The following is a 25,213-nucleotide window of genomic DNA, read 5'->3' on the forward strand; positions in this document are numbered from 1 at the left end:
AACTTCAAACTAAGTGTCAACAGAAACACTGAACTTGCCTTTGAACGTTTGTATACTGAAGGCCTGACTTGCAGTTGGTTAATACCCCTGCTGAGCTCTAGTTGCAAGGAGCTGCTTTTTCACAGTGGCCTCCTGGATGGTATTTTAGGTAACTATCTGGTGCCCTCTTGTGGAGTTTTTCACATCACACAGCAGTAGGATTGAAGTACCTTACAGCGTCAGCAGAGATCTCATTAAAGTAGGGCACTAATAAGTTTAGTTAGTCACATTTGTAAGTGAAGCAGTATGAAACCAAATGAAGAAAACTCAAAGCTTTCTCTGCAATTATTACTACAGTCCTGCCAATGAATACCCCAACCAAGAGCATCTTTTCTGAAGTTGCTGAAGTTTTCTGCTTATATTGAAAATGTATACAGGAGGTAAATAAATATAAAGATGACTTGGTTTATTGTGTTTATCTCTACGAGGCCATTATAAAACTAGTGAACAAGAGGATATTTTAAAATAGGAAGTCCAGGATAAAGACAGAAGTAGGTAAAAAAGAGGAGAGGGCAAAAATCCAGGGGGGTGGGGAGGGGGAGGGGGGGGCGAACAGGCACAGGTTTAGGCAAGCCTGGCATATGCATCAGTTATAGCAAATAAATGACTCCTTATTCCCTCTTTTTATACCTTATTTTAAAGTATTTGCCATAGCGCAGATTTACGTTGCTTTGCAGCTGGTCAATAAAAAAAAAAAAGTTAACTTTATGCAGGATTGCATCAAGCGCGGGCTAATCTTTGCCACTGGAGAAGCACAACAGATTATTGTGCCATGCTCTTCAGAGGCTGGATAAATTTTGCAAGACTATCTCTAGAGCTGTGTGTTTCAAATATAGTTTAAGGGGTTTTTCTTTTAACTCATCTGTTGTTTCCATTATTTCATCTTCAGCAGTGACCTCAAGAAAGTGTGAAAAATAGGTGTGTGCCAGTTGCGTTGTTTCTGTGAGCATGTGACCTACCAAAGCAATTCTGTCCACTTCATAACACAGCTCTTTCCTCATAAATTTCAAGAGTTGTTTAACTCAAAGACAGGTCTGCTGCTATACTCTGGACAACCCTTGAGTTTGGGGCACGTAGATCTGAGATCTAATTTATTTTGGGGCGGTAGTACATATTGCACACCCTTACATTTCAGTCCAACATAATAAATAGGATTTTGCAGTTAGAGTTACCGTGCAGGGAGGAGGCCCAGCTCAATTTCCACTTGTACTACAAATTGTGAATGTGAACCCAGTCAAGTCACTTAGGGCCTGTGAATAGGCTCCTACACCTGATGACAAAGATAGCGATTGTCAGGTAATCTTCTAAACACCATTATAAATTAGGCTTCTGTAGTGACCTTTGATAGGTGCTGGAGCAGGCATTAGGCATTAGGGTAGAGGTCTAAAGAAGAAATTTCCCTTTTTAGGTTCCACCTCCACTGTCTTTTCCTCATTTTGAAGTTAAGTTATGGGAGGGAGATTTTCATTGTACGTTAGCTGTTTTTAAAGCACCTGGCTCCACTATTTGGAACAGTTTTGCTTTCCAAATGACCAGCAAGAACAGAATTTAGAGGAAAATAGCCTACTCCTCTTCTCTGCAGCCTTGCACATCTGGTTCAGATTTGTAGTAAGACGAGAAATGAGATGACTAATACAGGTTTATGAATGAAGCAGATGTGTGCTTGTACCTGCACACACGCACATGTATGTTGGATACAGAAGTACTGAACCTTTTGGATTCAGTTAAATGAGGCATAAGGCTAGCAAGAAGTACCTGACTATTTGCTGTAGTGGTTTCCGTGTCACTTGTAAAGAACCCGTATTTATGAAGTCCACCGTAAGAAGTCTGATAATGAGGAGTGCCTTGTTGCTGAATGTCTTCGTGCAGTAAGTCAAGAAGGACAGCTCAGCACTTACTCTTCCATTGTCCTTTTTTCCTCAGATGAAATCTGTCAGAAAATGGATTTAGAAATTAGTGGTGTGGAAGTGAAATCCCATAGATCTGTGGTGCCGTGTTAAAAGTTGTCAGAATTTATTAGTATCTTTAAAACATGCAGTGGAAAGGCTAAAAACTATTAAAGGCCAAATAGGAGGGAAAAACAGAATAAGCCAATCTTTTCAGACAAAGGAACTGATGAGTATTAATGTACAGACATTTTAAAATTCTGGCAGGAGATAACTCCCCATAATATTTGCATTTTATAGTTTAAAATTGTCAATATTAGTGCATGTTAAATAAGTTAAAGTTTATTCTGTTTCCAATAACTTCTTCATGATTAGTTGAATAGAAAGGTCAGTGAAATGCCTCAGGCTCCCAGTCGTTCTGAATCTATTTTTCTGTATCGATTACTGCAATGTACATGAGCAACGATGGTCAGAACAGAACATCTAGCAGTGTGGTCTGTGGGGGCAGCAAGTTTACAAAGCCATTGAAAGTGGTTTTGAAGAGAGCTGACAGATTACTACAATGATTATCATTGTTACAGTCTCAGTGGGAGTCTGGCTTAATCTAATTAACATAACAGCGGCAACACAATGACAATAAAAATTAGAAGGACTAAAGAACTCTTCTATTATGTAGCCGGTGTCTGACTGGAAAAGAGAGACGTGATGAATGCAGAACAAGAGAATGCTTGAGGATGACTCATAGATCAGAGAAGCTTTTTTTTTTTTGTACTCATAAAAGTTGGGATTTTTTTCACACAGTGTACTCCAAGCACCAGTTTAAGGTATTCTGAATTGGCCTCTCTCTGTCTACATGCCTTTGAATTGACTGAACTAGCAAAATAGCTTTGGTCCTCTGAATCATACCAAAGTTAGATGTATAGAATGAGCTAAAGCTGAAGTTTCTGTTCAGGTTCAAACATGTAAAAGTAAGCTCCAATACAATTTGAAGTTGAGCTTCGAAAGTTAAGCAAGAGAAATCGCAGAAGGTATGATTGACAGATTCCATCATGAAAACAAAAATCCAACTAAGTTCTTAAATGCAGATTTCATTAGTTTTTTTTGTTTGGTTTGTTTTAAAAAAAAATCTGTGGTGTGTTTCCACCACAACTTTGGAATATAATAATTGAAGGGAAAGAAGGAAAGGAAGGAAGGAGGAAAAAAGGAAGTAGCGATTCTCTTTAGGTAATGATTCCTACACATCTACAGGACTAAGGTGCATAAGCCATACCTATTTTTAAAAAGAACATGTGTTGATTTGAGAACTTTACATTTTCTCAAGGGTCAAAGCTAGAGATTCTGAAATACCTTGAAGTTAGTGGAAGTAGGTGGGAGAAAATTGACTTTTTTTTTCCATGAACCACAAAAATCAGGCTTTTTTTGTAATAATTTAGCAGCAAATGGAGAACACTTTATGAAGAAAAGTTAGAACAAGCCTACTTCAAACCCTGGGAACGATTTAATGAATTGGCTTCAAACAGAATGCTGTTTGAAAGGAGTTCCAGGCATCACTAGTGATAAACTAAGTTGTCATGGAAGGAAACCATGAATAGATACCAAAATATTTGCTTCCATAAAAAAGTAAGCGTTACTGGAAGCTTTGTTATGTTCTTCTGTATTCTTTACTGAACTGACTACTGTGTTTCAGGAACAGATTTACTGAAGTATATCAGAGAGTAGGTGGTTTCAATTTCTAAAATTTTTGTGGCTTCCTTTTCCACTACTTTCAATAATTTATTTTGCAGAATTCAAGTGGGTTGTTGTGCATCAGGAGGTCTTGAGGGGAGGGATGACCTAAATCCACAACGCAATTATAGAAATAGCTTTCACAAATTTCCATGCTCAGCATATATCCTGGCCTTAAATGCTTAACTCCAGCAGGAACATTTAGAGCCACATTCTCCTCTTTCCCTAGGAGATATAATGTAACATCACGTCATAGGTTAGTCAGACAAACAGAAATTGCAAGTGCCTTTTTAGGAGGCTTCATTCTGTCACTCACCACTGGCCCGGGAAGTCTACAGAAAAAAAAAAAAAAAGTGTCCAAAGAAGTCTGTGATGCTGAGTTCTTGAACAATGAAACTGCAGAGCAGATTTTTCCCCAAAGCAGCTGAGAACAAGTTTTTAATGTATTTTCTTGTGAAAGAATTTACTGTAGTATTATGTAGCTATTGATCAGAGAATAATCGAACAGGCCACCCTGCAGAAATATTTTTCAAAGATGCCTAGAGAGAATGAACAGCCAGTACCTATGAATTTTTACTGAAGGCAGGCATCTACTTCTCATCCAAAACCTACAATGAAAAAGCCTTCAAAAATGTCAAGATCAAATACAGTAAGAATTATAGCAGAACATTACCCAAGAATCAAAGCATTCTCTGTGTTGTTCTCTAACACACAATTTCTCTCCTTTTTAGTTTCTTGCAGCTTTTTGTGAAAAACTAGAAAAATATGCTAAAGAGAAATTTTGGAACACTGAACAGGGATGAGGTAGCAGTGTAAGCAACTTGACAGAGTAAACAAAAGGCAAGGAGGAGGAAGGAAGTGGAAGAGAAAGTGATTTGGCAATCAACCCATGAGAGGAGGATGTAGAAATGTGGTGATTAAGTACTACCCCCATATTGTTTCCTTTTACATGAATTCCTAAACTCCTCAGAGTTTGTGCCCTACCTTGCTTTTTGTGGGATTTGTGACCATGCATTTGCATCTCCAGATAAAGAGATGGGTTCAGTGTCACTTACACCAGGGGCAGAGGACACATACATGGAGCAAATTTTCCATTTCAGAGCTACTGTTTCACATAGCTATAATCTCAGCTGGATGACCTGATGATCTGCTATTAGGAGGCAGAAGTCAAGTCACATCTCTGAATGTCTTCTACTGAAGATACAATCGTCCCTCTGTACAAAATTTCTCAGTTCGGAACAGTGACACAAAATGTCTCTTCATTGCCTCTGCTGAGCGCAGGGACAATCACTGCTGCTTAGCTATTGCTGCCTTGCCACGGAAATGGAGTAGCAAAAAGACTGATGGCGGTACAATGGTGGTGAGGATGCAGTGAGACTCAAATCGATTGGCTTCGACTTCAGATGAAGTCGACTCTATGAGGGAAAAGGTAGAAGAGGTAAAAGAATTACGTTGAGGAGGTAAAGACACTAATACTAGTCATGGCGTTTTGTGGCAAGGGTAACTATTGTCAATAAACCAAAGACAACCAGCAGGGAGCTGGGCCATGGTAGGTTGATGATGCTAGGTATAATTTTGCTTTGTAAAGACAACTGCCTGATAACTATTCATTAACAAAGTCAAGGTTGCCTGGAAGCCTTTCAGAGTGTAATGAGAAGGCACAACTTAAGTATCTGAAAAATAGGAAGGTAAGGTTTGCTGGGTCAAGAGTGACTATTGTACTGAAGGGCCTTACCAGAGGAGTGGGAGGACGTGGGCAGATACTCTCTCCAACCAGAACAGCCTGCACAAGTAAACGAGAGAGGGCGCCAGATAGCAAGGAGTACTTTTAGCGTGCTAACATCTTAATAAAATGGGGAAGGGAACAGCTCGTTTGAAGTCTAGGCATAGTTATACTTTCAATGGGGTAGGGTGGACAGCCAAACATCCACACTTGGTAGCTACTGCATGCAACATTCATTGCAACAGTCAAGACATATGAGCATTGACCATAAAGCATGATTTCTTGCATTCATGCCAACCGCTCCAGCCTTTGTTCAGTCAGAAGAATGGCCTTTGTCACTCCACTTTAAATAGAAGTGTGAGAGCAAACTTGGTAGGAACTCTACAGCTTCCTTTATTTTTTACTGTCACTCTGGTACTTCAATTACAACCATGCGATACCAGTCTCTACCCTGAATTAGTTCCTTGTTAAACTAGAAAAATCCCAGACTTCTGTTTGCAAAGACTTAGATCAGCACAGTCAGAGTTGGCTCTCTGTGCTCCCAGGATATTGAATTAGGCTGTATGCAGCTAGGTTACAGCTTCGGCTCTGTTCATTTTCAGAGCTGTAACCAGCATGAGGTGCCTGCACTCAGCAGACAGCAGAACCATTCAGGAAAGAGGACACTGGAGCACTGTCAGACAGGGCTACCGACTCCTTTTGCAATGGCAAATCCAGAATGCATGAACTGGGCTGAACGGCAATTGCTTCTACCTGTCCTCAAACACAGCATGCTTCCTAGAAACTTCTTCATGCTTGGTGGACTTTCACAGTCCTTCAAGTGTTTATATAGGTTGCATTTGATGTAAAGCTTTCACTGGGCTATCTTTAAGTTTATATACTCAAACATCTCTCCTATTTCATTGCTATGAAAACCTACTGGCAAGAAGACTTTTGTGCTCCACTAGTAAAAATCTTCAGAATTCATTTCTTTGAATCTTTTTCACCACTGGCTCCCTCACAGCTGCAATTACAGTCTTGCCAAGCTAATGCAATACTTTTCCTCACCATTCCTTGCAGCTACACCTAAACATAGCCAGCACAGTTGTCACCTGTGCAGCTCACTCTAGTGATAACTGCCCATGATGGGGACCAGAGTTAAGGCTGTCTAGCAGGTACTTCAGTTTCTGTTTCCTCGTTTTCAGAGGATTTTCGTTTTGCACAATGCAAGGCTACGAATGACTCAAGATATTACCAGGATATTACCCATGAAATCTCTCCTTGCCGTTTGTTTTTGTCCATGGATTAACAATGCTACTAATGCCCTCAGCTGGGAGCAAGCAGCAAAGTGGCTAGCAGTGATAACAAGAAGAAAGAGGCACAAGTGAGAGTTTGACCTCACAAGCTTTGTTTAGATGGCTGCTCCTTTTTAGTGTTTCCTCTTGTTATTCTTTCACGTATTTGGGGGAAGAGAAGGGAACTGTAGCCAAACCATTATACATGTTCATTCCATAATCTAAACATTTTTATCCTCTCTCTCTCTCTGGCAATTGTTTAAGTAGCTATAGTAGTATGCCAGAGAAACGGACACTGGAGTCTAAAATTTTGCAAGATTTTATTCTGGGCAGTGCACCAAGTACCAGGTAATTGTTGGCAGAACTACAAGATTAGATTTGCATTCTGCTGTGAGTCTACAGCAGTGCACAAAATGAGAGTCGAATAGAGTCCTTCAGGCAGCAGCTGGGACCCTTACATCATGATTATAATGTGTAAGCAAAGTCCTAGAAAAACTTTTAAAATGGGGTGGCCTCCTGCCTAATTCCTTCATTCCCCAGTACTTGACAGAGTACTTCAAGACTACCCAGTACTTACGGAGGCTGTGCAAAGGGGCAAGAAGAGGGTTTATGGCTGCATTTTAAGTTTTTTTGTTTGTTTGTTTGTTTGTTTTTGACTTGGACAAAAACTAGCTGTGAGGTAGTTCAGTTACTATATATTTGGCATGACATCATCAGAAATAAAACAAGGCCACTGCTGTTTCTTTTATTGGTTATTTAGACAGGCAAGTGCTAATCTGCTTATCTGACCACATCAAGAGAAAACACATTAAGTCTAATACAAACAAGTTGCTTCTAGGAGAAATTCTGTCTCGATATGAGTAAAATAAAGTTACATGGTGAGAACAATTAAAGGTTGGAATAGGTTGCCCAGGGAAGTGGTAGAATTTTCCTCACTGGAAATATTGAAGATTTGGCTTAGCAGGGCCCTGGACAACCTAACACAACAGCCATGTTGCCAACAGAAGGTTGGACCAGATGGTCTCCAGAAGTCCCTTCCAACCTAGATTCTTCTCTGATCTATGATAATACTCCTAATCATCATGTTTCAAAGTAAGTTGGAATAACAGAAGAAGGTTTTTATTTTCTCTCATGTCAGACAGTGAGGATTCCAGTGCCTACAGAAATACTAACTTTATTGTGAAACGGTAAAGGAAGGAAAAGCAATGGTTGCATTGCATTTACAAACATTATTGCAACCAACTGTGATCATAACCAATCTGGTAAAGCTACACTGCATAGATAAACAGGAGAACAGAGGTTTCTGCAATGCACCATCAAAAAAAGTCATAATTTTTTTTTTTCCTGAGGAGCGCAGCTTTATTGCAGTAAATGTGCCAGTATGTTCAACCCAGTACAGCAAAAATACTGGAGTTGCAATGATGGATGTGTATGAAAACAAGCAAATTTTAAGTATTATTCTTTCCAATAAAAGCAGAATAAATGGAGACATCTAAACTGCTTATTTAAAAAAAAAAAAAAGTCTTACTAGTGATTTGATAGAGCTTATCCACTGTAAATAGATCACTATCATATAGAAATGCACAATTTATACCAAAAGGAAATATTAGATACTTTCTGAATTCTGCAGATCAAAGCTGTATGTTTCACTGCTACTACAGCAAACCATTGTGTTTGGTACTATACAAATTAGCAATATAAGAGACATAAACAACATTGCCAGCTTGGCCATGCACTTTACATGTGTACATAAATTGCACAGCAGTAATACAGGAGTTTACTCTTCTTTTTCTTTCTCTTTTCTATTTTTTTTAGACTTAGTTACCATAGAAGAAGATAAAGCAAAGTTTATGTAACCCATTGTATTACACACAGACCTATGCATTTTGAAAGATGCAGCAACTGCTGTAATGATGGCTAGAGCAAACACAAGCCAGATAACAAGATAAAGAAATGGATTACTTGTTACCCACATTAACAACCAGAAGAGCAACACAGTAAGTGTAAGAAAATCACTGCAGAGGTAAATAATATGCTGGTCAATTACATTTACTCTCTTAGCTAGCAATGAAGAACTATGTGTCCAAATCTTACTACCCAAATAAATCTTGGTTATAATTATTTGCTAAGATTCTTGGTTCCAGCTTCAGCATAAGGTGCTAGTTACAATTAATATACCAGTTAGCGATACTGTAGCAGATTCTGTGCCATTGACAAGAAAATGCACCACAGTGAGTGCTGGAATGAGGGAACTGCCCTCTGGACCTGCTTCTCTTGCCTGGGCAACTTCTTGCATGACTGCAGATGAGCTGGAGAGGAGCATGAAGCTAACAGGATTACAAGGATCAGCAGGCACCTCACCCACTGACATGATTAGTACATTGTGCCCTTTGTTGTGAAGGCTTATCACTGCATGGCTTTCCCATGTCAGAAGCTAGGCTTGTATGGATGGATTTATGAGAAAGTAAATGCTCTGAGAATCTAACCTTAATGAGCAGAAGAACCTGTAAACATTTTGGAATCCATTTACTACAGTTAGAAACCTAGGAGTGCTAAGGTTTTCATAACTTATCTACAGAGTAAATTAAACAGACAAGACAATAACTTCCAAGAGATAGGGGAAAAAAAAAAAAAAGAAACCAAACTATTCAGCTCTTCTTTGCGTATCAGCAATGCTTTTGAACTCTTGCAACACATTCAGTGTGCAAGATGGTTTAGCAAATCCCATTTCAATCACTATGTATGCTGTCTTGGATAGGCTCCCAATAAGAAGCTTCTCCATGGAAAATGGAGACTTGGAACAGGAAGAGTACATTTAAACACTGTGCTTAGTCTTAATGAATATATTGGTGAGGGGGGAGGGAAGGGGAGGAGGAAAGGCAACCGAAACCATCTGTGCCCAGAAGAAGCAAACCCAGATGTCATGGGGATTTAGTCCTCTCCTTCATTAATCATATCTGCAGGATCATTCAGCTTCTGCAGCACATACCTGCTGTATTTTTGAAGGATAGTTAATAATATGCGAACATCAGCTCACTTGGGAAGAAAGTTTTGGTCACATCTTTGTTAATCAAATGGAGGCAATTTCTGCTCCAAGTAGAATCATGCTATGATTTACCTAATTAGGATGAAAAATGACAGGTCTAATTTTTAATTTTTGATGTCTTGCCTCAATAAAGTCTGTTTAAAGACAGTGGAATGCCTCTTTTGTCTGATGCATACAGTGGCACATCTTTTATTCAAACAAGAAGTATTTGGTTTTGCTCTTTAACTCCTGTAGGACCAGTTGAGGTATACGGTTTGATCATGCTCTCTGCCAGCCAGGACATGGAGTAACTTGGATATAAGATTTCATACTGGCTTTTAATTTCCAAACATCCTGAACAGGGTAGAGCGACCTACATAACAGCAACAGAATGAGAAGTTTCCCTCCTCTTTACAAAGCCAGGCAGCAGTGGAAGTCGCTCAGCCTGTCTCCATCTACCAAACAGCACCGTACTTGAGCCTTCCCGTTGCCTGTGCTGAAAGCCTCCTGCAAATACCACCCAGTAAATGCATTTTCACCACTTACACAGTTTTTCTTTTTGTCTTCCCAGGCAGATGTGGGTGCCCTTTTGAGGAAGTAAAGAATCCAACGGATCTACAACAGATAGATTTTATTGTGAACTTTCCACTGAGATCTACAGATTAAGCTGTGCCTTCTAGTTTGCCCTTCTACAGCTGTGGAAAGTGCAGTTAGCTGTGGTTTTATTTACTGGTTTCTGTGTGGCATCCCTGTTTCAAGGTGAGAGAACAAATCCATGCATTTTGTCTGACAACAAGGAAGCTTGCCTCAACAATGAATTTGCAAAGGACTCTATGTTAGCTGTTTTGACAAGAATGTCGTAACAAATTAAAATATAGCCTCTATTGGCAGCTGAGCTGGAAGGATCACCTCTAGCATTGTCATTTGACAGATTTCATAACCTAGTGACTAAGAAGAGGAGGAAATGGTGTTTGAATTTACCAGATATGATTTGTGTGTTTAGTAAACAAGAACATTTCAACATATAATTTATTTTAATTTATGCATATACAAAAAAAAAAAACCAACCATAATTACTTGGCCACTAGGACAGGCAAATGGAGACATTTCTAGACAGCAGCCAGAGGCAATCCTCAGCTCCAGCATTCTTTAATTTATAGGAAAGAAGATCGAGAATCACATGTTAAGAATTCTGAATTTCACAGCCCTGTTCAGAGACTTCATTCCTTTCCCAGATACCCTTACTCCATTGTCATATTATCCTAACAAACTGAGTTTCCTCCTTACTGATTCCCATTTGTATTTGGTTTACTGAACCTCTTTACTTTTCCTGTTCTTCTAGATACAGCATTGCCTCTCCAGCCTTCCAAAGGCAGACTCCAGCTTCAAAGAGTTGTAAGGCTGGTATCAAAAGAACAAGATTAAAATAGAGCTCTCGTTAAGTTCTTGACATGGCAGGAGAAAGGGCCAACAGCTCCTACAGTAAAAAGAGAGAGAGAAGGAGAGAAGAACAGGGGAGCTGTTCACCACAGGGCTGGACGATAAATTATTTCAAAGTTAAGGTACGGTGCAGTCTCTTGTTTTTGTGAGGTTACTGGTTTCAGAGGATTTTTCTATTTAAGTCCACACGGTGTCCAGACTGCTCTTCCTTCTCCATGACCAGAGTGTCTAGAGCTGTACTCAACAGAATGTTTATTTGTAATAAATCAATTTTAGAATGTGTTTTTAAAAAGCAATCTCAGTGTGCAAGTTAGTAAAATGCCGTACATACTAAGAACTTGTGTATTCAGTTATAAAAAAGTATAACCTACTCAGAATATGTTTACAGGTTTTTGTTTGCATTTCAAGTGAACTGGGAACCAAGACAGTGTAGGGCCTTTACAGATACAGAAAAGCACATACCTTCTCTTGAGTGTACACAGTTAGCAGGCTGCCACTCTCCTAATTTTGGAGAAGCAATTCTTAAGCAGCATGCTTATGTTTTGCTTACCTAGTGTCTTTAAGGCCCAGGTACTTAAGTCCTCAGGAATTTCAGGTATCAAAAAGCAGAAAGGTCCTAGCCATCATTTACGATGTAGCATTCATGACCCTATTTTACTCTTCAAGTAAAGACTAAGAAGAAAAAGTTTTTTCCCCCAAGTGTTCTGCCTTTGCACTAGAAGTACGTATTTCTGAAGAATAAGATGTGTGCTGTTTGGATACTAAGGCTGGAAATTTTAGATTTGTAGCAATGCAAACGTCTAGTTGAGCCTCACTGTGAGCTAGGTGTATATATTTAGTAATAGTGACTGGAGAACCACTGAGCTCTGATATGTCACCATTAATGCATTATAAAAACATTTCATTGCTGAAAAAAAATTTTTAATCTCATGGATTGTGAATCAGATTCAATTGTGTGGACTAAACTGACATATATGACATTTATAATTTGGTATTTTATGAGCACTGGTAGTCAGTGAGTATTCAAATGAATGTTCTTTACATGTTGAATGGCAAGAAAACAGAACTGGGAAGAAAATAAGAGGTAAGGAAGCAAGGTAACAAAGCCTACTCCTGCATTATGTTATGCACTCGTTGGCCTGATCACATTTCATCCTGCATTGCTTTTTACACTACGTTCTTTCACAGAACTACCAAAAGACAGACATACCCTTAAAAATAACATAATTTCACTACCAAGATAACTTCTGCATTTGAAATATACCTTTGCCTTGCTTTTCTTCCTTGATGAGTCATTCATACTGCCATCCATACCTCCTGAAGGAACAAAAATAGGGGGGTTTGTCTGTTTTCTTTCCTTGCATAATGACCGTATGCACCATTTTTCTCTCTTCCCTAGAATCATAGAATATCCCACTTCTTGTCCTTTTGGCTAAGATCATATGTAATATCTGTTCTTATCAGTTTACATCCTCAATGATTCTATGATACTGTTTAAAAGCTTTCAAGAAACTTTGCGTGTCAAGATAAGAGAATGACTGAAAAACAACCATACAGCATGACCCTTGTATGAACGTAGTCTTCTTTTATAATACAGCTACTCAGAGAACATAAATATAATGTACACGTTAACACACCCTTCCAGAGTTTTTATTCCTATGAAACAAAAACAAATAGAAATAGAATATAGTAGCATTTCATATGCTGTCTCCACGTCACACCTTTCCCTTAAGAGTCAATCAAAATCTGTTCTTCTTCTGTCTGTCTGTGGGCTTTCAGTGCTTCTTGCCAGTCTCTCAGAATTAGAGTAGTAGCTAAAGCATGTCCAACTCTTACCTTTTTAAAGGTTATTTTATCAAAATACTGTTTTTTGGATCCCCAATCAACTGTAATTTTGTTAGAGTATCTTCCCCAGCTAGATTTTAAAATCTCCTTCTAGCCCATTGAAAATAGCTTGTAAGAGTAACATTTTTCTGTTACTTATATGGAAGGGATTCAGAATATATTTCACCCAACAGCCTGACCTGAGAAAAGGGCTCCTTTTATTTTTTGATGTGTCTTCCTAGTATTTATTATATGCAGCCTGGTTTTGACTTGCAGACAGTAATGATTAACAATTTCCTCTAGCAATACATAATTATTACATATCCTTGATGATTTTATTATTGCTGCTCTCTTTGTCAAGAGCACATTGTTATCTTGCTTACAGAAGTCAGCATTCTTAAATGGCTACTTTCTCTTGGAGAAATCTTACAAGGTAGTTTTGGATAATTACTTCTCTCTCCCAAAGGATGTCATATGCATTTCACTTAAATGGTTCTGATAAGGTACTGTGCTTTTGAGGGAACCAAAAAGTTGTGGGAGAGTACACACAGGATGAACCCTGCAGTTCCCTCTTAAGCAAAGGCTGCAGTCAAGTGCTATTTTGCACCATGTCAAAGCAACTGGTTCCTTGCACGCCTTACAATTAGAAAAGAGTTGGTACGCAGGGGAAGTAACCAGAAATGTGGCACAGATTTTATCGGTTTCTCTGATGAGCCATCTGCAGTTAAACAGCCTTGTGGTCATGGTAAGGACTGCGTGACTAAAAACCACTCAACGTATGGTGTAACTACCCGCGTTGCGATGGATCTTGTTGTCATGTTTATGTCTTAGTCACATCAGGGTTACATTACAGGTCCCTCTACAGGGAGATAATAAAGAAGTAAGAAAACGAGCACAGAGGAAACCTCCTTCTGCTTCCTCTCTCAAAATAAAGCTGGAGGCTGATACAAAATAAGGCAACCTAGTAACTATGCAGTGCACTTTTTTGAGTATGAGTGCTCCCAGTATGTTCACTGGCTGCCTCATGGGTCCAGACCATGTAGTGAAGGTTGGGCTCTGGTGATATAAGAAACCACCTCTCTCCTGATGTCATGCTGCCACAAGTGAAGTCACAACAGCCACCAGAGAGGGATCTTCACTCCTTTGTTTGGGAGGAGATGCCAGCAGGGTATTCTTCACCTGGTTCCCTCGTTCACTTTCTCTGTAAAATGGAAGAGCTCTACCACATTGCCCTTTAGGATATAATACGAAACAGCTATTTAGAGAAGTAACTATTTAGGAGATAAGTGAAACTGATTTTTTCCCCCTCAAAGATTAGGATTTCACAGGAAAAAAAAAATGAGGGAAAATGCTTGCTTTGTTTTTGCTCGTGGTATTTTTGTTTTGGTATTGTCACTTTATCATTGATAGTTGCTGTATGGTTGTGCTACATCAGATTAAAATCTAACAGGGCCAATTTCTCATCTTAGAGAAAGATGGGTTTGTTATTAAACAGTAGAGAAGTAGGATCTGTTATCTGGATATCTGTTCCAGACTTTGCTCACATTTCTCATGGTATTTTTTAAGATGTTTAAGGTACAAACTTCGATATTAAAACACAGCATTTCCTTATCTTAAAAGGAAAATTATGGTCTTTAATTAGCTAGCATTTGTGAAATGCTTGGGGATCAGGTACTACCAAAGTGTAAAATGTAATTAAAAAAGCTGTTCAGTTTTAATTTTGTTTTTACCTTCATTGTAATTAGACAGGGAGGTTTCCCATTCTGTACGCATGCTGACTTCTATTCTTGAGTATTAAGCTTTTGGGATTTGGCATATTTTCATCTGCTGAATGGCGAGACAGAACAATCCACTTTAAGGCTCATGAATTTTCCATAGGTTCCCTCTCCACTCATGGAGATGGCTTGCATCTTTCATGTGACTGTACATTATGAAAGGCTTCTCAAATACATTTAATAAAAGATATGCCACACCCACTGGAGGCCAAATTCTCCTCTGAGTTAAAGCCTTTAAAACGCACAACAGCACACAGCATGTTTCCTCTGTCACCTACTCACACAGATGCACAATGAGCAAACCACAGCAGCCCCCTTTCTGCTTCAAGCAGAGCGTAACGATGAAATACATTGATGAAAGACTCCTGTTCACATCACACCTCTAGAAGCGCGGTTCTTTTAGTATTAGGCTCAATTCTCAGCTGAGATATTTATAGACTTGGGAAACACTGTTTTACTGATGCTCTGGATGAAGCCAGTCTCCTTGGGGGAGTTAAGCAATCGCTCCGTCACACTGCCGTACAACTCGCATGTGCCTAGAGGGAACATCGAATAGCGAGCACTTACATTGAAGTTGCTTTCCATCAGCTTTAAGGAAGATGCTGTTTAGCAGAACACTGAACTTGATATCACATAAAGGCTTCCACACTGTCTTCAGTATTTTAAATCCGATTGAGTTCAGTGTTTGTTTAAAAGCTGTAAGCTTTGATCTGAAAGTTTTTAATCATCCTGTGATCAACCAAGTGGTAAATTTTTGAATGTACTTAATGCACAATCAGCTTAAGCAAAACTTATGTTAAAAAAATTTCGCAGGAGGTGACAGATGTGGGCAAGCAGAATTAAAAGTATTTAAGTGTAAGATACAGAACTTCCAGTCACTACAAATCTGAGAAAGTCGCATATGGTAAAAAGCCGCACTGAAATTATGGTTCAGGGGCAAGGAAATCCAGCTAGCCGATCTGCAGTGCCTTACACTGCGCACCACAGCTGCCTGTCTTTTGGAGACCTCCAGGAATGGCGACTCAACCGCTTCCCTGGGCAGCCCGTGCCAATGCCTCACCACCCTCTCAGCGAAGAAATTTTTCCTAGCATCCCACCTGAACCTCCCCCGGCACAACTTGAGGCCACATCCTCTTGTCTTAGCACTTAGCGCTTGCGAGAAGAGGCCGACCCCCTCCACGCTACAGCCTCCTTTGGGGGAGTTGCGGTGAGCGACGAGGCCTCCCCTGAGCCTCCTCTTCTCCTCAGTGACTGCCGCGTAACGGCTCCTCACGGGGCTTGCTCCCCAGGCCCTCCACCGGCCCCCCCGCCTGCTCAGACCCCGCTCCGGCACCTCCCCAAACCCACCGCCCCCCGGTGCTGCCGGCCCCCCCGCGGGCAGGCACCGCTCCCGGGCGGCCCCGAGGGGGGCTGGGGGCGGCTCCGGCCGCCGGGGCCCGGCCTCCCGCTGCCGGCGGCGGGCGGAGGCGGCGCCTGCGGGCGCGGCGCGGGGCGGGCGGCGGCGGAGCTCCGAGGCCGCGCTGCCCGGCAGCCCCCAGCCGCTCCGCGCTCCGCCGCCAGCATGGGCGGCTCTGCCTCCAGCCCGCTGGACGACAGCAAGTGCGCCTACATCCGAGGTAGGGCCCCGGAGGCTTTAAACCCCCGGCGGGCGGCCCCCGACGGCAGCGCGGGGCCGGGGGAGCGGTGCCCGGAGCTCCCCGCGGGGCCGGGGCCGGGGCCGGGGCTGAGGTTTGGCCGGGGTCGGGGCGAGGTCTGGCCGGGGTCGGTGGGACTGGTCCTTTTCTTTTGCAAAGCCCACTGAAGGCGGTGGAAGAACGGCGAGGGTGGCATCTGGGTGGGCAACTGAGGCTGTCAGAACAATGTTTTGTCCCACCGAGGGGTTAGGAGAGGCGAAGTGAAAACCAGGCTTGCTTTAAATGCGTGCGTGTTGCTGTTAAACTACGAAAGGAAAGAGCGCAGCGCTCCGTTTGGGGGTGTGTGCGCGTTGCTTGAGCACCAGCAACTGAAAGACAAAATAAACTGCGTTTTGCTCCCACCTGGCTACCTACGCTCCTCACCACGCAGAGCAGTAGGACACTGAAAAAAAAAAAACATTTTAAGGCTGGAGCAAGCAAAGTAAAAACTTTGCACGCGCTGGGGCAGCCCTGTTCCAGTGCGGTGCGTGCGGCGTGGGGATCCCAGCCGTGGCCGCTTCTCTGGATATCACAGCAGATCTTTCAAGAGGTTCCCAGAGCAGGGAGGACTTCCAAGCGTTAGATGGCTCTGACCCAAAAAAACAATTGGCAAAGCTGCGGGCCTCACACGCAGAGATTTTGCTGCGGTGTCCACTCAGTGCTGTCATTTTTTCCTGCCCCGTTGAGGGTTGTCTCGGGTTCATCTGAGCCGAGCCACGAGGGAGTAATCTCCGTGGACTCCGTTTTCGTTGGCACTCACTCCCATGTTGCAGCCAAAACAGCACTTAGACGCTGGAGTCTTTCAAGTTTTCTGCTCCGTGTCTGAATGAAGGCAGTTGGGAGTGCCTGAAAAGCCTGAAGTGGAATTACTGGGAAAAAAAAAAAAAAGAAAAGAAAAAAGAAAAAAAAAAAAGAAAAAAAAAAAGATTCAGGGAGCTTATTAGCTTTTCACAGTTGTACAAGAGGAAATCATGCTGATCCTTGGCCTGGGCATCGCCACACTTAGAATGGAGAACTCGTGTCAGAGGGCTGGGGAGCTCTTGTCTTTTAGTTGGGTGTGAGGCTGGGCTGGATGTGGATATCTCACAGCAAGGGTGCCACCGCTGTGCCGAGAGCATGTCGCACACAGCCAAAGCTTGCCTAGCACATCTCTGCAGAGCCAAATGATAAAGCAAAATCATTGTGAAAACCACACTTAAAGTGTTGGCTCAAGCCTGCCGTCCTTGCTGGAAGTGAGAGTGCCCCGCTCACAGCTCTTGCTTTGAAAAATAATGAGGCGCTTTGTGCAGAGGCAGCCCATAAATTATTACTTCCAGAAGGAAAAGCAATCAGGAAGAGCATCTTAAATCGAAACGTGTCTCGAGAGCGCAGCTCGCCAAGCCTGCCGCTCACGTCGGGGCTGGTGTCGGTGTGATGCAGACCCCGCTTATCATCCCGCCGTGTTCTGGGCTGACGGATGGCAGGAGCTGGCGCTGCAGTGAGCTGTCCTCCATCAGGGAGGAAGCTCACCAAGTTGCTGGTGCTGTAGGTTGAGAAAAAAAACAACAACACATCTTTAGCTTTTTAAAGGTTAGGTGGGTTTCAGCGGGGGGCTGGGAGTTTGGGTTTTTGTTTTATTTTTCCACTCCAAATATGATGCTGGGGGGTCTGTAATAAAAAGGGAAGGGAGATACCTGCTCTTTGTCAGTAAAACGGCTGGTCCGTAGCAAGGACAGCTCTGGTGAGGGAGGCTGTGAGACGTCAGGCTCGGGGAAACACCAGCCTCATCAGACCAGTTGGAGACGTGAGTCCGGAGAACATGATGGGAGCATCCGACGCCAAGTTGTGCTTACTGCCTGCAGAGGCTGCGACTTCCCCTTAAGCCTGCTCCAGCTTCTCTCTTCCCAAGGAAGAAGTGGTGGCGTTGAACCAGCCCGACTGCGAGTCGCAGAGCGCTGCCCGTGTTTGAACAGGGGGCTTGTGGGGTTTGCTGCTGGGTATGAGGTGGAGGGGATTTTGGGGAGAGTGGGGTGCTGCGTAGTGCCAGCAAGGGGGCAGGCAGGCAGGCCACACACGCTGCGGGGTTACCCGTGCCGAAACCTCAGCTGCTTCAAAGATGTCCTCTGTTCTGTGCAGCCTGCTTTTCTAACCATACCTATGGTAATTTTTTCCGCTTATTTAGGATCCTGAAGATATTTTAATGTACACGTTATAAGCAGTAAAATGTCTGATTTTTGTCTCTCTGAAATTAAAATAGATTCTTTGTAGGATTTTGGTGGGACTACATTAGAATTATTCAGAATGGAAAGATGCAAGTGAAATAGAGATTAAAAAATGACAGTAATAATTCACAGACTGGCCGTTGGTCATGTGAAAGGATTTTATTAAAAAAATTCATTCTCCCGGTTTGATGAGGCATGGGCTGAACCTGTGATGGGAGGTGTTTGTTGCGTGATTTGTCTAATGATGTTTAATGAGTGTTACACCCAACAGGGAGCAGTACGGGCTGGTAGCGGGGAGTTATGGACTCAGGGTGCAATTATGCAACTGGGGAAAAAGATGAAAGTGCCAGGAGAAACAGCTCTCAGTATGCCCTGAGAGACCGTGCTGGAGATTTCAAAGGGAGCTGGTAGAAATGTTTTGGTTTGGGTCTCTGCTGTTAGCCCAGGCACAGCCGAGGGGGACAGTCGCACAGCGGGGAGGAGGAGGGACAGCCCTGGGGGCTTCGTGGTTTTCCATCTCTGTAATCTCAGTGGGGCAGTGGTGGGCCAAGCTCTGCTCTGTCACATGTGGTCGGTTGTGACCAAACTTTTTAAATTTGGAGAGGCAGAGAGATTTCAAGGACTCAGTGTCAGCAGGTACATCCTCAAAAAAGTGTAGCATACAAAAATTGAGCTTCTCCAAAGGTTGTTTTTTTATGCTTGACCATATCTGATCTATCCAATGCTGTAAAAGTAAAGCTGTCTGGAGGACAAGGCTTTGTAGTCAACTGCTTTTGATTTGTTTGTGTGTTTAAAAGCAGTTTTTCTTCCTTCCTTTCCTTCTTTTCCGTCGTTTCTTTTCTTGCCCAGGCAGATGGGGCAGCTCTGGCCAAGGGGCTCAGTGATGGTGCTGCGACTCCTGAGGGTTTCCTCATTGTTCAGGACTTCTTTCCTCGCAGACCTTCCAGCCATTCATCTTTTCATCTGACAGTGAGAGCTATTAGTTAATGTCTGCAACAGATTTCTTTCTGGTCATTTGCTTTGCCTATGAGTTTCAGCGTGGTACTAATTAAGATGGGAATTTTTTTGCCCAAGGATAAAACACTTTTGGTGTGTTCCTGCAAGATGCAACGTAGCTAGAGAATGTGGACGGACTCCTCCAGTTCTGTCGAGTTTTAGAGGCTGAAGAGGAGCCTGGTGTACCCTTCACTTAGAAAGCAAGATAAGGAAATTGGCTGCTTTAGAGGAAGCCATGTGCACAAATACCGTCAGCGTTATGGAGAAAAGTCCTGCAGACTCGGAGAGAGATAACCCAAGTGCCTGACACAGCTCTGGAAGCAAATCCCTGCCAGCAGCCAGCCGGTGTGCACATAGTCATAGGCAGGGGTGCTGGAGGATGGGAGAATAACTTGGAATTAATTGTGGAAAAGTTGGCCTTTTTTGGACAGGCACTCAGCCTGTATATTTGATTTTCTGCTTTAAACTGTCGCGTAGTCCTTCTGGTTTTAATTTGGTGGACGGCTGCAAGTACAACAGAATTTTGAGAAAATCTAGCTGTATTTACTGCCTTTTTTCTCAGCCTGTTACAAGTTATGTTTCGCTGTTTTTTGGAAATCCTCTCTCTCGTTTTCTGCAGGTTAGCATAACTGTAAGAGCATGCACAGTAGGTGTAAATAGTCATGCAGAATGAGGAAAAGGAAGGGAAATGGGTAGGAAATTCAAATTGCAATATGAATATGAGTTTCTATTCTTCATTATGTTCACCTTGCTAACCCTACCAACTTCTTGCAGATCTTAAGAAGTGAGATTTTGAAGAAAAATCCTTTTGCCTTTACTTGATTTCTGAGAAGTTTTAGCCCTCAGAGAGGGTATTGCCGCAGGAGCCAGTGGCAGATTGTCATCCCATAGTTTTAAAAACTGGAGCCTGCCTGTATTGGAAAGGAGAGCTGGCTTCTCTTTGGTTCTTACACCCTTTAATTCTTGGGGATGGACACCTTATCTTAGCTTTTGACTGAATGCAAGCAAAGGCAGTCAAGGGGCATGAATGATGGGAGAGGTATTTGCTACCCAACTTGAAAAGAATTTACTGAACTGGGTAACTTCCTGATTTCAGCTTTGGGAGAATAAGGCAGGAGACACCTTTTCTATTCGGTTTCCATTGCTCGCATAGTCCCATTTACTAACTTCTTTGAAAAGTACTGCTAGCAGTTTTGGAAGTCTGTAGTCAGGTTGTTTTGCAACCAGCATGGTACAAATGTGAATTTCCCTCATCAAGTGGGAGCTAAAATTTTGTTCTTCAATTTGTCAATAAAAAGGTTGTCTGTGCTCACACCCCGTTCCCCTTCTGCAGGTGGCCGGAGGTTTTCACAAAGCCAGAAATGTCAGGTATCCATTTTCATGGCACGGATCCCGCTTCTGCCATGGCAGTTGGAGAGGCGGCTTTGGTGCCCGCCCTGGCTGGCCTGGTTGGCCCAAGCTCTCTGCCACCAAAGCAATCCGTGTTGCTCACAGAAGAATGAACCCTGTGCTATGTAACACTTGCTGCGGAAGCTGGCTTCACAAACTGGAGGGTGGCTTCTTGCTGGGAAATAAAGTCTCTTTGTGGTACTGAAGGTGAAGGTGAAGCTCAGTGTGGAGAGGAAGGCACATACATTTCTGCTCTCTGTGTAGAAGCTGTGTGTGATGTTGAATTAAGCACTGGGCACTAATGGAAAGAGCTTCTTAATAGGGAAGGTGAGAAAAGTGCTCACATTGGCCCTAAAACTGTAACTGAAAGTCGCACTATAAGTGTGGTGCCTGCTGCTCTTCTGTGCTCGATGTTCTCCAAAATCTTGAAGATTTGAGGATCTTTAATTAGCGCAGCTTGGCCAGAAATTATAAGACAGTCTTTACATTTGATAGAAATTTTACAGATATTGAGAGCAGAAAAAGAAAACTACAAGATAGTCTTTCAGATGATTAAAGCAGCTTTGTTGTTGATGCCTGTAGGCAGTAACAGCTGAAAAGACAGTGTCTGGATCGAGAACGGTGATATTCATAAGCGATGTGGTCATGGCTGCTTGTAAAGTACAGCAGCATTTCTTTTTCCAGCTTTTTCCCTCGCATATAATAAACATGCTGTTCTCTTCTCACTTAATGAACAATAAAAAGTAGCTTCAAGCTTTTGAACATGCATGCAAGCATTTTAGTTGCCTTTGCACTTGAAGGACGGTGATGAAACACGAAGACTGACTCTTACATAAAAGCAAGATTAAAGCTTGTTGAAATGGCTGAGACTTGTGTGAAGAAAGGATTAGCATGTTTGGGTTTTCTAAAGATTTATTGTGTACTTTTTGATTAGTCTTACACGTTAGGAAACCATGGTGATGATTCTGTGCTAGTGCTTAACTTGATATGCCTAACCTAAGATATTGATGAATTAATTTCTCCAGGTATTTAACTTAATTTTAAGTTTTGAAATCCTGAGCATTAGTTGAAACCATGCTTCTGTGATATTAGTTACAACATCAGGCACCGTCAGTTGCTCTCTGTTTCAGATAGCAGTAAGCGTTAAGCTTACAGAGTAGGCCAGTGTAGTGCTACCAATCCTACTATTCCGTTATTGCACCATTTTTTTAACTAGATAAATGTCTGAGTTAGCGATATCAGGAATTAGAAAGCAAATGCAAGGCTGCCTCTAGGTTTTTTTTCTCATTAGTTGGTTAAAAAGTTAAAACACTTTTAAGTTTTAAAAATCTGTAGGTTACTTTTGTATGGTTCAGTTCTTCCAAGACACAAGAGAAATAAGAAACAAGCTAGTCCAACTTATTTTCAGAATACATTTACCAATCCAAAACCAATTGTTAGAAACAACTCTCTGAACCTTCTGATGTTTGCGATTGTCTTAATCCTGTTCTTCTGTCTTGCCCTGAGCATCGTGTTTCCCAGGGAGGACGCAGGTGCCATGGAGGCTGTCGTGGATGCTGTTGGGTGTTAACGTGGTCCCTGCTCACCTCCAGAGCAGCCCCACGGTGTCTGTCAGGTAGCTGGACACTGAACAAGGGAGGCATCGCCTTGTGTGTCAGAGCCTGGCCACGGTGGCTGGTAGATGTTGGCTGCTGGCTGTTGCAGGCGCCTGGGCATGCTCCGGGATCTGTGGGGGTGCCCATGTGCCAGCCCGTGGGGCTGCAGCAGCTTTGCTGCCGGCCCGTGCCACACGACGCACCGGGATGGCCGCAGCAGTGGGGCGCAGCATCGCCGTGATGCCTGGGTGCACAGCAGCAGCAGCAGAGGTTTCTGGCTCGCTACCCAATTTATGCATCTTCCCAGGTGCGAACTGCGTGCTGTCCTTCAGGGTAAACTCTGCTTTTGAAATTAATGTGGTCAATATGTTTAGCTGAGCTTCAGGCTATGAGGTTTTTACTCTATGCTCTCTGCTGACACCACCAGTGGCAGTGGTGCCTTTCCAAATGATAGCAGACTGGCAATGGTGTAAGGCAATCAATTCCTATTCCCCCTGAAAATGCCTGTTTTTGGAGGTTCATTCTGTGTCATCATTCTGAGGTCATCACTCAGGCTGAATGCAGATCCCGTGCATTAGAATCACAGAACAATTAAGGTTGGCAAAGACCTTCAACATCATCTGGTCCAACCACCACCCTACCACCAATATCACTCACTAAACCACGTCCCTAAGCACCACGTCCAACCTTTTGTTAAACACCCCCAGGGATGGTGACTGCACCACCTCCCTGGGCAACCCATTCCAATGCCCGACCACTCTTTCTGAGAAGAAATGTCTCCTAATTTCCAACCTGAACCTCCCCTGATACAACTTGAGGCCATTCCCTCTAGTCCTATCACTAGATAACTGTGAGAAGAAGCTCCCCACACCTTCCTTTCAGGTAGCTGCATAGAGCAATGAGGTCTTCCCTGAGCCTCCTCTTCCCCAGACTAAGCAACCCCAGTTCCCTCAGCCGCTCCTCACAGGACTTGTGTTCCAGGCCCTTCTCTGGACACGTTCCAGGGCCTCGATGTCCTTCTTGTAGTGAGGGGCCCAAAGCTGAACACAGTACTCGAGGTGCGGCCTCACCAGAGCTGAGTACAGGGGGACGATCACCTCCCTTGTCCTGCTGGCTGCACTATTCGCGATACAAGCCAGGATGCCGCTGGCCTTCTTGGCCACCTGGGCACACTGCCAGCTCATGTTCAGGCGAGCATCGACCAGCACCCCCAGAGCCTTTTCCTCCACACAGCTTTCCAGCCACTCTGCCCCAAGCCTGTAGCACTGCTGCATGGGGTTGTTGTGACCAAAGTGCAGGACCCAGCGCTTGGCCATGTTGAAGCTCATCCCACTGGCCTCTGCCCATCGACCCAACCTGTCCAGGTCCCTCTGCAGGGCCTTCCTACCCTCTGGCAGATCTGTGCCCAAATTTCATGTTCGCTGTTGTATGTGGGGTGCCTTGATCCTCACAAAGAACATTCATGGTACAAACCATGTAAGACAATCCTTGTTCCTGGTTGCTTATTGCTTATATAGGCAAAATATGCAAGGCAGAAATGAAGGCGTGAGAGCAGGGAGTGCCAGAACGAGGAGGAACCTGGTGCAGGGTCAGGCCCCTGCAGGGTTACATCTGCAACATGAGGCAGGGATCGGCTGGACCGTCAGGCGCTAGTGATCACTAAGTACTTCCACAGCCAGCCATAGGAAGAACTGGCAGTGACTTCTTTTTGTTATAAAAACATCTGGGGTTTCCCACTGAGGTTTGGTTTCCCCACGTCAATGAAGTGGCAGGTTTTGCGGAGCTCTGGCTGCGCCTGCTGTTTCTGAACACCCCCTGCTCACTGTTGGGGCCGGCTCCTTTGCAGGACCCGTGCCTGCCTGGAGCTGCTGCTGGTTTGAGTTTTGTGCACTTGAGATCCCAGCTGAAAAAATTGGCCTCCTGTGATGAATCTGGAAACCTGCTGTTGCCAGAGAGCTTTTCCCTACTCTTCAGAGACATTTGGGCATCATTTCTTCGAGTTTACAAAAGGTGCCACCATCAGCCTGGCACTCCGCATGCAGCTACTGAGTAGCACTCATCTTTAGCCCCTTTCATTTGTTATCCAATGCGGTAATCTTTAAAGCTTTATGGGATACTTGCCTTCCTTTGCATGAAACCACAGCTGCTGTTTGTGCTGTTTGTGTCTCCTCTGCAGAGGTTTTTGGTGGTGCTGATGACCCACGACCAGATTCTTGAAGGAGCACTGGGGACATGAAATATATTAGATGAACATTGTCTAAAGGCAGACCTGCGTTTGCTGGATGTGATATAGTGGATCCTTGAACATTTTCAAGTATTTTCTAGTGGTCACAGTAGAGGGAAAGCAAGCTATTATCATCCCTGGGCAAAAATTTAATGGCAGGGTCTGTGCAAATGAAAAAAACAAAAGGCTTTTTTGCTCTTAGGAGTATTCTATAAAGTAATATGACTGTCCGGCATTTACTCTGCCAGACACTTTCCACTGTTTTCAATTGCAAATGAGGCTTTGCCAGTCTTCAGCTGTTCAGACTGAAGTTTCCATGCTGAGTGTCTGCCTCCAGTTGCAATTTTGAGAGAACTTCAGCTAAAATGGATGAGCTTTCTTTTTTTTTTTTTTTCCTTTTAGGATTAAGCTAAAGAAAACATGT

At 43.1% G+C, this 25,213-nt stretch overlaps 2 protein-coding genes and 1 long non-coding RNA gene across 3 annotated transcripts in view; 2 read left to right on the forward strand and 1 right to left on the reverse strand.

The window, feature by feature from the left end:
• The window catches only part of LOC106034051 (laminin subunit beta-1 variant-like), a 19,031-nt gene extending 7,796 nt beyond the window's left edge, over nucleotides 1–11,235 (forward strand). Inside the window, exons 3-5 of the mRNA XM_067001483.1 lie at nucleotides 8,463–8,644; nucleotides 10,244–10,431; nucleotides 11,015–11,235. The gene's annotated coding sequence lies outside the window, so the exon portion shown is untranslated. The remainder of the gene's footprint in view (nucleotides 1–8,462; nucleotides 8,645–10,243; nucleotides 10,432–11,014) is intronic.
• Nucleotides 1,456–16,049, reverse strand: LOC125182237 (uncharacterized). The gene is made up of 4 exons (XR_010833197.1): nucleotides 15,809–16,049; nucleotides 14,667–15,247; nucleotides 12,377–12,429; nucleotides 1,456–1,969 (listed from the first exon to the last, which is right to left on the reverse strand). It is a non-coding gene; the product is annotated as an uncharacterized lncRNA (long non-coding RNA).
• A 121-nt stretch (nucleotides 16,050–16,170) lies between these two features.
• The window catches only part of NIBAN1 (niban apoptosis regulator 1), a 67,124-nt gene continuing 58,081 nt past the window's right edge, over nucleotides 16,171–25,213 (forward strand). Inside the window, exon 1 of the mRNA XM_048059237.2 lies at nucleotides 16,171–16,327. Coding sequence (XP_047915194.2) covers nucleotides 16,273–16,327 — 55 coding nt within the window. The 5' untranslated portion in view covers nucleotides 16,171–16,272. The remainder of the gene's footprint in view (nucleotides 16,328–25,213) is intronic.

This window comes from Anser cygnoides, chromosome 8, assembly GCF_040182565.1.
Source record: "Anser cygnoides isolate HZ-2024a breed goose chromosome 8, Taihu_goose_T2T_genome, whole genome shotgun sequence".
In the NCBI taxonomy this organism is placed as follows: Eukaryota; Metazoa; Chordata; class Aves; order Anseriformes; family Anatidae; genus Anser; species Anser cygnoides.